The 12,063-nt window shown below is 42.2% G+C and overlaps 1 protein-coding gene across 21 annotated transcripts in view; it reads left to right on the forward strand.

The window, feature by feature from the left end:
* The window catches only part of galk1 (galactokinase 1), a 70,590-nt gene that overhangs the window by 22,370 nt on the left and 36,157 nt on the right, over positions 1-12,063 (forward strand). For 12 of the 21 annotated variants that reach the window (XM_061810213.1, XM_061810212.1, XM_061810216.1 and 9 more), the window contains 2 exons: positions 3,918-4,053; positions 10,459-10,640. In XM_061810213.1, coding sequence (XP_061666197.1) covers positions 3,918-4,053; positions 10,459-10,640 — 318 coding nt within the window. Of the gene's footprint in view, positions 1-1,628; positions 1,794-3,917; positions 4,054-10,458; positions 10,641-10,818; positions 10,994-11,407; positions 11,585-12,063 lie in introns of all 21 variants that reach the window. The other 9 variants (XM_061810228.1, XM_061810229.1, XM_061810227.1 and 6 more) reach the window with 6 other exon arrangements.

Genomic DNA, 12,063 nt, shown 5'->3' on the forward strand with positions numbered 1-12,063 from the left:
GCTCTCCTTTTCACATAAATGGTAGCCAGCGGTGTTAGTTGGAACTGAGAAGTGATGAACACTACTCTAAAATAAGCAAATCTCGCCTTTTACCATCTATGTGCCAGGCTTTGACAGGCTAACGTGTCCAAAATTGAAAATCATATGTTTCACCAGAAAACAGGACTGTTTTGCGGGGAATATTATTCTGATTATTTTTGTATTCCACAGTTCTGGAACAAGTACCAATATTCTTATGATTTGTGCATTGATGAAGAAAGCCGCTAGCTAGCTGCGATAACTAATGTTGATAGCAGGACATATTGACCAGATGCCATATCTAATGTGGCTAGCAGGACATATTGACCAGATGAGATAACTAATGTAGATGACAGGACATATTGAACATTGACACCTCAACTGTATATTGCATTAATATGGATCAATGTGGTGCCAAGCAGCACCAGTGGTACGAGAGGGAGCGCCTGCTTTTGCAGCAGTGGCTGGACAGTTGGGGATAAAAAAAACACTAAACCATTAGTTACGTTCACACACGCCAGAGTGAGCCAGCTCACTGCAACTTTTATCAGGATTCTTTTGACACAACCAATTTTGATTCATCACCATGCCTAACATGGGCAGTATTTGCCTCACTAAATCCTGTTTTAAATGACCATTGGTGAGGTGGCGAAGAGCCATTGCAAACTGTTTCCAGTAGATAAATAATTTTCTGATCAATTTAGTGAAATTCCCACAGCAGTAAAGTTATGCAGCCCATATTGTGTATTGTACTGAAGTGAATATGGCCCGGTTGTCCCAAAGAACTGATGAAATGTTGCATTCCTGCCTCCTGAAATTCAACCAGGCTGCTTTCATAAGACACAGGAAACCAGCTTTACATCATCTAAACCAATAAAACCTCATAAATTGCACAGCCAAATGGGGGAAAAAGTGATTATGATTGCTGAACAATGGAACACCATCACTCCAAGTCGTAGTTAGAGACCCTGCCTGTGTATATTGAAATTCCACGTTTGTAACAAACAAACCTCCTGGAATATTCTCAATGTATGCCTTGATGTTTCTGTCATTAATGTCAGTTTACGGGTTCGACTACAAGACTTAGAGAACTGTTTTGATATAAAGCCAAACAGTCCGAAATAATGTCTGGTGTTGTATTGAACAATTAGTTCATGTGCCAAAAGTAAAGTTGAATGAATGAATGAATGTCAGCGGCACAGTGGCACAGCTGGGAACTGTTGGCTTCACAGTTCTGAGGACCCGGGTTCAATCCCAGCCCTCTCTGTGTGGAGTTTGCATGTTCTCCCCGTGCCTACGTGGGTTTCCTCTGGGCACTCTAGTTTCGTCCTACATCCCAAAAACATGCAACATTAATTGGATACTCTAAATTGCCCCTAGGCGTGATTGTGAGTGCGACATCTGCATCTCAGGGTTGTTTAGGAAGGGATAAGCAGAAGGGAAATCTAGTCTGACTCACAAATGTAGGGGAGGGGTGTGGTTCTGTAGCCATGCTTGATGTTGGAATGGTCTAAATTTTTTCCACCTCTTGTTGGATATTTGAGATGCTGGTGGAACTTCGGGAGTACAGTCTTTGTCTGTCCTGTTAAAATTAATGTGATCGTCTTCAGGGTGGGCCCGCTGCTTTTCATTGATGATGTTCAGCAGGAGAGAGTGACCGCAGCGTTAGCATCTGATGGGATGCTGTGATGATGGGTCCAGTTTGCTCCTTCAGGACGTAAAAGGGGTGCCATTTAACGGACTTGTACTCAATGTCCGGACAATATTGTCTCTCGGTAATCATACATGCACACGCACAACCCCCCACCTCAGTCCTCAGCGGCGTTGGATGATAATTTTTTATTTTTGATCTATGAGTAAAAAGTAAAAGACTGCCAGTATCTTATTCATATGTGATTTTTTTTTTTTTAAACCCATTTTCTTTTCAAATTGGAGACTTATTTTGAGTCGCTGGCCCCCAAGCTTTTTAACCCCTTGACTTCCGCCTGCTCCCTCTCTAGTTTTCTTGGTCTCTTGGCTCTGTTCCTCCTGGCTAATATCTCCCAAGCTGTGGGGCAGCTTCAGCCAGCCCCTCCCTTCCTTTCCTTTGTTTGAACCACACAGTTCAGAACAGAGACGTTGCTGATAAAATTTAGTCATTCTTCTTGCAAAGTATGAACTCTCTGATTTCCCAGTGGGTCCATGAAAAAGGCAGGAAGAGAAACTGTTTGCATTCTTCCATCAAATATGTGAAGAACAACTTGTGTTTCCATTTTTTCTTTTTACTTTTTGTGCATATTCTTCAAGTAGACCTGCTTCATTTCTTCCGGAGATGCTCAGAAACAAACCATCACAGAACCAACTGGTCCATGGTCATGAGTATAGCATTACAATCGTCAGATTGTACAAAATTAGTACCTAATCCAACCCGACGCCCATCTGACCAGTGGAATCGTTATTGGCTGATAATGAGCATTTAATGCTGATCGACTTTATCATAATTCATAATTTCCTTGGTACTCGCAGAGGTTACATTCGTTAACCCCCCAACCGCTGTCTTCTTCTTTACCTTTCGGCTTGTTCCGTTAGGGGTCATCACAGCGTGTCATCTTTTTCCATCTAATTTTCCTCCTCCTCTGTCCCCCACAATGCCTTTTGCTTCTCGCTCACTCTTCGCATAGCTGTCCAACGCCAAAGGTAAATGAACATAATTTTTCTTCTTCTTTTTACATTATGTACTTGGAATGCTTTTTTAAATTTATTTTTGGTGTGGGGCTTGGAAAAGATTAGGCTATTTACATCTGAAGAGCACCTCTTAATGAAAAATTCACATTATGAAATTACTTCTGAAATTTCACAAGTAGAGATACCACTGCATTTTAATTAAAAAGGCATTTAATTACAGAAATTTAGCACCCATTATTTCTGTCATGTTTTATTTAGTCTTTGTTTGCCCTGACTGATTAGAATACGTCATCTGACCAGAGCAGTGATTTTCAACCTTTATGGAACCAAGGCACATACTTTACAATTGAAAAATCTCACAGCACACCAACAAACAAAAATGTCACAAAAAGTAGATTTGCAATAGCAATTAAGTACACAATTAAGTACAGTAAATGAGAAGGTAATTTAAATACTCATCGCTTCATCTTGTGGTCAGATCAGTAATCATTTTGTTTAAACTTGGTGATGGTGATAGGTGATCAGCCCTAAGTATCTTGATCCTCTAAAGCCTACTAATAATTTTGGGGAAAAGTACCAGCTTCACAGATGTTCCAACCTTGTACTAGATCAACACACTGTAACCTCTTCACGCAAGTTTCGTCCAGCTACACATGAAGTATTTTTCTTTCTGTATGCCTATTTTCCTTTTCTATTGCTCTTATTATTTTCTTTCCATAGTTCACCCCTCTGCAATGTCTTCCCTGTTGTTTCTGTTTTGGATTTAATTACATTTTTTATAAAATCCACTTCATCTTTTGTGTGTTTGAATTTAATAATGGAACTGCTGTAATCAAGAGCTCATATTCCATTCATGTGGAAGCCTTCTAAAAAAACGTACACTGATCAAGGTTTTTTTTGTTGCTTTTCCTAAACTTTACACAGTTATAAAGAGAGACATGGTGCCCCTTTATGAGACAAAATAGTTTGATAGTAATGTTAAACAAACTTGGAACGTAACCGGCAGTGAACCCAGGTTTTTGCTTCTGGTGTATTCTTTTCCAAAATTAATTATGCTTTGATCCAAAACCAATACACTCTATACTGTAGTATCACTGGTGTGAGCAACTGATGTCCAATAGCTCATTCTAAAGGGAAATCTGAGACTTAAATTCGTGTTACTGTTCTCAATTCTCTACATGTTGTGTTTTCATTTGTTATTTACTTGGTTTTGCTTTGCTTTTGTTTCTCAATAGATGATGGTGACAAAGTAGCCAAAGCAATTGCATGTCAGCAAGCGGAACACACTCATGCTGGTGTGCCGTGTGGCATTATGGATCAGCTTGTGTCAGTTCTCGGGATGGAGGGGCATGCTTTGCTGATTGACTGCAGGTATGGTATATTTTGGAGGAGGAAAAATGTGAACTCAGAACGCAAACTCATCTAGGGCTGATCATTTGTCACCTGCAAAATTGTGTTCCTTGAGATTTAATAGAATGTTCTGACAAAGATACACCATTGTGATGTGCTACACCAAGATGAAAAGAATACAAACATGAATAAAACAAAAACAAAACTTTGACTTTAATTGCACAGGCTTCTACTGTTGCACAGGTGAGACTTCCACACAAACCATCGAGGCATAGAGGAGGTCCAGTTTGGTGGCCTCGGTATTGCATCCCTGCTTTTTGCAAATGATGTAGTTATGTTGGCTTCATCAAGCCGTGACCTCCAACTCTCAAAGGAGCAGTTCGCAGCCGAGTGTAGAGCAGCTGGGAATAGAATCAGCACCTCCTTTCAGAAAAGGTCTTCAATTAGAAAAGGGTGGTGTGCTCTATGCAGGTCAGGGTTGAGATCATGCCCCAAATGGAGGAGTTCAAGTATCTTGGGGTCTTGTTCACCAGTGAGGGAAGAATGCAGTGGGATCTCAACAGGTGGATTGGTGCAGCATCTGCAGTGATACAGATTTTGTATCTGTCTGTTGTGGTAAAGAAGGAGGCAAGCTCTCAATTTACCGGTCTATCTATTTTCCTACACTAACCTAAAAATTAGTTCCAATGTAATGTATAAACCATGGCTGTTCTCTATAATGCACTCGGGTTTGAGCATGCACAGATGCCTCCAATGTGTAGAAGAAGAAGACGTTCCCTCAAGCGCGCCTAGAATTTATCTTGTGCACACATAGAAGAGTCTACCTCAGTTGTGCGTAGAAGAAGAAAGAAAGGAAAGCACTGATAATAAAACGCAGCATGGCACACATGAATGCAAATAGATGGATTTTTAATATAATTAACAAAGACTAGCCACATGTGAAGGTCATCCTTTTCTGTGGTTTGCCAGCATATCTTAAAAACATAGAGGAGTGTGAAAGAATCAACCATCACCAAAGGATTCAAAGTCTGGATTGCTACGTGAGGAGAACAGAGCATCTTCAGTGGTAACTCGAGATGAAAATGACATTACGAGCCACAAAAAGACTAAAAGGGTATTTCCTTTCTTTCGCTTTCTGCGGCTCTTCAACTCCGATAATGAAGACAATGACTTTTGCGATTACAATGAACAAGAGAAGGAGGAATAAAAAAAAATCACTTTTCTTTTATGTTTGAGCTGTTTTACTGCCATGTTACAGTCACTGTTTGGAAACAAGGTATGGAAAATAAATATTTACAAAGTGTTTCACAATGTACCAGTACGTTTAGTGTATATCCGCGGCGTATGATGGCTTGTATATGGAAAAAAAAAAAAATAGAAAAACAGGCATGGCTTCCTCTGTTGCCCGGAAAATACAGTCCATAGTTGTACTGGCCAATTTATTCCACATCATACAGGAATAGAAGATTTAATGGCAGAAGCACAATAATTATTAGACTGATATTGAAGTGGATGTGATAAACTGGACAGATAAGTAGAGCTGCATTATGTGCCAAGGGATGAGCAGTGGCGTCTGCTGTTTTATAGGCTTGTAACAATCATATTTTTACCAAAATTCTTCACCCGGGACACCAGAAATAGTCAATATCCACAGGAAATTACCTTATGATTGCCAGTATTTGCTGAATTCATGACCAAGTTTTAAACTGCGACCTTGATGAGAACCATTGGAGTAAAGTGCTCTTCAAGATCCAGTGACCAACAAAGCAGCGGATTCGCAGCGTAAGCCGATAGAGACGCAAGTGGAGGTTGGGCAGTTGGATGTAAAACTGCCTTTGTCAGTGTGGACTAAGAGCTAAAGTAAAAAGCTAAAAGAAAGCCACTTCCTTCCATATTCCTCACCATTATTCGCTGACTGGACAATGCAGTAATTAAGAAGAGCTAAAAAATGGAATTAACATAAAAACACACATTGGCCCACCTTTGTTTGGTTGTGCCAGCACATCAACAAATGATGCACGTCGGCCGGCTTCGCTCGGCAACACAACACAACCCCTTCACCACTCTTACTCCAGCCAAAATTAAAATATCTTTAAATATGTTATGGGTGTGCCTGTCCTCGACCCGGCGCGAACCCACTCCGATGAGCAGATGCGCTCACTTGTATCTCGTCCCGATAATTATGTTCCCTATATATTGCCACACGTGCAGTCTGTTTCTTGCCAGATCTTTGTACTTCATCTCACGTTCCTGCAACTCCATGTCCTTGTTTTTGATGCCCTGTGTACTAAACCCTGCCTCGTTAACGACCCTGCTGCCTTTACGCCTATTGATTCTGATACTGCTGCTTCTTTGGACTGCCTGCCTGTGTTTCGACGTTGGACTTAATAAAGATGCATCCCGAACTGTACCTGGTCTCGTGAGTCATCCAATTTGGGTTCAGACTCGTGTTCTGGTCATGACAAAACAATCTGGCCAGCACATGGACCCAGCCGACTCAGATTGGGTGAGCGACGCCCTGCAGGCCCAAGGATGGCGTTTTGCCGGTTTATTGGGTTTGTCAACTTTTACCGCAAATTTATTTGAAGCTTTAGTACTGTTGGGCCCCTACTGCATACACTAACCTCACCTGACAGTTCCTTCGTTTGGAACCTGGCCTGCCAGGCATCTTACCGGAAACTTAAGGCCAGCTTTACCTCAGCTCCATTCCTCACCTTGCCTGAGCCAGATCGGCAGTTTGTCGTCGAGGTTAATGCGTGAGATTCAGGGATAGGGGCTGTACTCTCACAGATAAGTCCCAAGGACGGAAAATTACACCCCTACGCATTCTTATCTAACAAACTAACGCCAGCAGAATGAAATTATGACATTGGAAACCGCAAACTTCTAGCAGTCAAGATGGCTATGTCGGAATGGAGATATTGGTTAGAGGGGACGCAGGTCCCGTTCTTGGTATTAACAGACCACAAAAATTTAGAATATATTAGGTTAGCCAAAAGGCTTAACACCAAGCAAGCGAGGTGAGCACATTTTTTACACTGTTTCGTTTTGTGACGACAATTGGCCGGGGACAAAGAACAGGAAACCCGATGCGCAATTGCGTGTGCATGATAGGGAAAGAACTGAGTCCGACACCGCGCCTATCCTCCCCGGAGCTTGTTTCATCTCACTATTCACCTGCAGAATTGAAACCTCGGTCAAAGATGGGCTAAAGGACTCTCGCAGTCTGCCCCAATGACAGGCTGTATGTCGTTCCCCCGCAACACCCTCTTTCCCCCAGTCAAAGCATTGAAGATGGGTTGTGGCTGGGTCTTTCAACATGACAATGACCCGAAGTAGACAGCCAGGAAAACCAAGGAGCGGCTCTGTAAGAAGAGTATATCAAGGTTATGGCGTGGCCCAGCCAGTCTCCAGAACTAAACCCAATAGAAAATCTTTGGAGAAAGCTGAAACTCCGTGTGTCATAACCAGAACTCTAGTGTGGATCCAAATGCACTACTCTGTAGGCAGGGAGGCTGTTAAAGGAAGGTCTTTATTCGTTCCAAGGTCGTAAGCCAGGAGGTCAGTCAGAGAGAGCAGCAGTATCAAGGAGGTTAAGCTTACTGGGTTTCGGAGGACCAGGCCGAGGTCGATATACCGGGATTCAGGAACAAGGAAGTGTGGGAATGAGGCATGGATGGCAACGATCTGGCAAAGCCAGACCGTCCGCTGGGTCCTATATATACTAGGGTTCATTATCACCGATGAAGCGCAGGTGTGCGCCTCCTAATCAATGGAGGTGTGTTGGGGACCTGCACAGCCCGGGCTGGGACCGGCAGGACCATGACACTGTGTTTCTCACCGACAGCCCAGAAACCCGTCTGATCTAGAGAAGATCTGTGTGGAGGAGTGGGCCAAAATCCCTCCTGCAGTGTGTGCAAATCGAGTGAACAACGACAGGAAACATTTGACCTCTGTACTTGCAAACAAAGGTGACTGTACCAAATATTAGCATTGTTTTTCCAAGGTGCTCAAATACTTATTTGCAGCTGTATCACACAAATCGTTAAAACCTCATACATTGTGATTTCTGGATTTTTCTTTTTAGATTATCTCACTCACAGTGGACATGCACCTACGATGAAAATTTCAGACCCCTCCATGATTTCTAAGTGGGAGAACTTGCAATATAGCAGGGTCTTCAAATACTTTTCTTCAATTTATCAACATTTCTCCTTATCACCATGTCAACAAACTCCTGAGCTTTTCCTATCATAGTCCCAACATTCAAAGTACATCGAACCATCCATCCATCCATCCATCCATCCATTTATTCTCACTAGGATCACAGGAGTGCTGGAGCCTATCCCAGATGTCAATGGGCAGGAGGCAGGGTACATCCTGAACTGGTTGCTGGCCAATCGCAGGGCATATCGAGACAAAGATCCACACTCACAACCACATCAATGGGCAATTTAGAGTGTCCAATTAATGTTGCCTGTTTGTGGGATGTGGGAGGAAACCAGTGTGCTCGGAGCAACCCACACAGTCAAGGGGAGAACATGCAAACTCCACACAGGTGGGGCTGGAATCGAACACTTTACAGCTGAGTCACCGTGCCGACATTCAAAGTCCCTCCACTCAATTGCAGGCTCTGCGGATTCCTTTTCTTCTGTCGACAAATCTGCTTTCCTCCTCTTCTTTGTTTTTTACCCACAGTAGCTGAATTTCCACCAACGCCCTACAGGTTAACGGTGCCAGGGCAGGCATTGTTAAGCCAGGCCACGATCAATCCGGTATAGGATTCTTTAGAGGAACGCTCACATTTGTTTGGCAAAGGTTTAAGGTGGATGCCCTTCCTGAAGCAACCCTCTCCGTTTAACCGGGGTTGGGACCGTCCTACAGAATGCACTAGCTTGTGCCCCCATAGGGCTGCATTTATGAGTGTTTTCAAATCCAGGTTTTTTTTCTTTTTCTGTTTTGGAGTACTTCCACTTTTCATTAATATCTCTTGTTTCTTGCACTTAAAGCTGTTTTAATTGTACTTTTTCAAATATTTTGTCTTTGAATGGGCAGCACAGTGGTGCAGCTGTAAAGCGTTGGCCTCACATTTCTGAGAACCAAGGTTCACTCTCAGCCCAGCCTGTGTGGAGTTTGGATGTGCTCCCTCTGCCTGCATGGGTTTTCTCCAGGCCCTCCGGTTTCCTCCCGCATTCCAAAAACATGTACTATTGGACACTCTAAATTGTCCATTGATGTGATTGTGAGTGCGACCGTTGTCTGTCTTGCTGTTGACTGTTGCCCTGCCATTGGCTCACAAACAGTTCAGGGTGTACCCTGCCCAATGACAGCTGGGATAGGCTCCAGCATTCTCGCGAACCATGTGAGCATCATTGCCTTGGAAAATGAATGGATGGATGGATGAATGTATTAGAATGCTTTTAATCATGTAACGCGCATTGAGTTACTTTGTTGATGAAATGTGCGATCCAAATAAATTTGCTTTGCTTTTCTGGATGCGTGGGCTGGCAGCGTGCCAGGTGTCGATGTCATAGGCAAGCCATCATTCTTTCACTCACCCATGCTCTGTGTGTCAGTGGTTTTCAAACTGGACGGCCCCCTAGTGGTGGCACAGCATCACACCCACCAATTTCCAGCTCCATCACCTACCCCCGCTTTTACAATTATTAGTGCTAGCCCTCCACCCCACGCCCACTCTCCAAAAAAAGGGATCATGCTCCAAAAAGTTGGAAAGACACTGTGATAATGAAAATATCGATAAATTCGCTTTTCTTAGCAGGTTTGGGTGCAAGTTAGTTTCCTCACTTAGAGAGGCTCGAGGTGTTTAACTGTCTCAGTATTTACCTTGTGGGCATCACTGTTCCTGCAGTGTACGTCTTGACTTCTGTGGGGCAGTATGGTCCACAGAATGACGCACATGCACTTTCAAAGAAAGTAGAAGTCATGATCGAATATTCTTAAAATAGTTTTTCACAGAGTTTGAAGAATTTATGGCCAATAGTATTGTATTTTAAACATTTGTGTATTTGATATATTTGTGTACCACTATTCATTATTTTAAGAGATATCAGTCCAATGGAAATTGTCAATGGTCAATTTTCATTCTTTGTGTTAGCTTTGAGCTAATATTTTTTTGTGAACTAAAGCGAAGCTGTGATGAATTTCAACATTAGAAAGGTGTAATTATTTTGTAGAAGTGTCAAACGTCCTGAAGCGAACAACATTCACTCTTACTCCTTGCTACTTTTCCAGAACCTAACTGATGCCCCAAAACTTCCTTGAACTTATTATTTGACAATTACCACTTTTTTTTTTTTTTTTTTTTACGATATTACTTAGCTACTCATGGTTAAAGTTAAAGAAAAAGTCACCATTTAGTCCATGTTGCAAGTCACCCTTTAATGGATGCAATGTCCTTTGCTGCAGGTCTCTGGAGTCCATTCCTGTCCCGTTATCAGATCCAGGCCTCGTCTTTCTCATCACCAACTCCAATGTAAAACATTCTTTGGCAAGTAGTGAGTATGCCTTGAGACGAGGACAGTGCGAGAAAGCTGCTTCCATCTTGGGGAAACCCAGTCTAAGAGATGCAACCGTGAATGATCTGGAAGGTGCGAACTACAATTTATCATCATATTGCAAACTATTCTTGTCAGCTCTTTCTTACTGTACTTAGTCAAGCCATCATCATTTTTTGTGCAGTTCTCTGAGTCTGCTTATCTCCCATTCCTTATATCCTTCTGAAAGATTTTTTTGAATGGTTTGTCAAATGTACTTTGCGAATTCTAGCTCCAGGACTGTTTATATTCCACTCCATTTTCCAAGCTGCTTATCCTCACAAGGGTTTCAGGAGTGCTGCAACCAATCCAAGCCAACTTCGGGCAAAAGATGGACTACTTCCTGAACAAGTCACCAGACAATCGCAGGCCACATATTGACAGCAAACACTTTTGGAGTACAATAAGTATGAATTCTTTTAAATAACATTGTAATGATGTTGCTAACCAACAATGACAAAAGTACTGAGAATTAATGGGACCTCTGGTGCGTCATACATCATTAGATTAAGCTTCATGCAGGCATTGAGACTTCCGTCCTTTTATTGTGAACGTAATTCAATTTGATTTGCCATCATGATGGTACGATAGTGAATCGTTCTTGCCGAAAAAGGCATGTCTTTTATTCGTTTGAGTAGCTTGTTTTTATGCAAAGTTGGCAAAATGTTTATTGGCAACATCGAGGACAGATGCTTTTGCATACTCTCCATCTGTGAATGTAGACACACAGCAGAACCCTCCCTCTCCATAAAAGCTGTCCATTCTTGTTGAAAACTTCGGTGGTACTCATGTTTTTTTCTTTGTGCAACCTTTGTCAAAAGCGTTTCCATAATTAGTTGTTCCGACACGATCGGCGTTCGACCCGAAGCCTGTGGACTACGGCATCCCCACTAGGACAAACCTCTGCGTCATTTGCATTGCCCGCGCGGCAGAAATCACATGTACAGTATGTCGTTATGAGGCCTTCACGAGCCTTAAGGAACCACCAAAAGAGCCAGGTATGGCTTGCGAGCCATGGGTTCCTGACCCCTGTGCTACACTATCAATGACAATTGTTTTGTTTACTGTATATGAAAATGCAAAAATATTAGTTGAACCAATTTGGTCAACTCAATTTCTAGTGTTTTAACAGGAGCCGCTTTTTCGAACTCACCTTTTCATCAGTTTAAAAATATCTCAAATGCTGAGACCCACCTTCCCTTTCTCTACCTTTTTATTTGTTTTTTTTCCAAACTATCTTGTTAGGCTGCATAGGCTTGCAGAATGGTGGTGCTGTAACAGTTTTGCTGTGCAACAGTGCCGTTTGAAATACTCCCTGGGCTTGCTTTATCTATCTATCTATCTATCTATCTATCTATCTATCTATCTATCTATCTATCTATCTATCTATCTATCTATCTATCTATCTATCTATCTATCTATCTATCTATCTATCTATCTATCTATCTATCTATCTTTCTTCACCGCTTATCCTCAC

This window comes from Syngnathoides biaculeatus, chromosome 22, assembly GCF_019802595.1.
Source record: "Syngnathoides biaculeatus isolate LvHL_M chromosome 22, ASM1980259v1, whole genome shotgun sequence".
NCBI classification, from domain to species: Eukaryota; Metazoa; Chordata; class Actinopteri; order Syngnathiformes; family Syngnathidae; genus Syngnathoides; species Syngnathoides biaculeatus.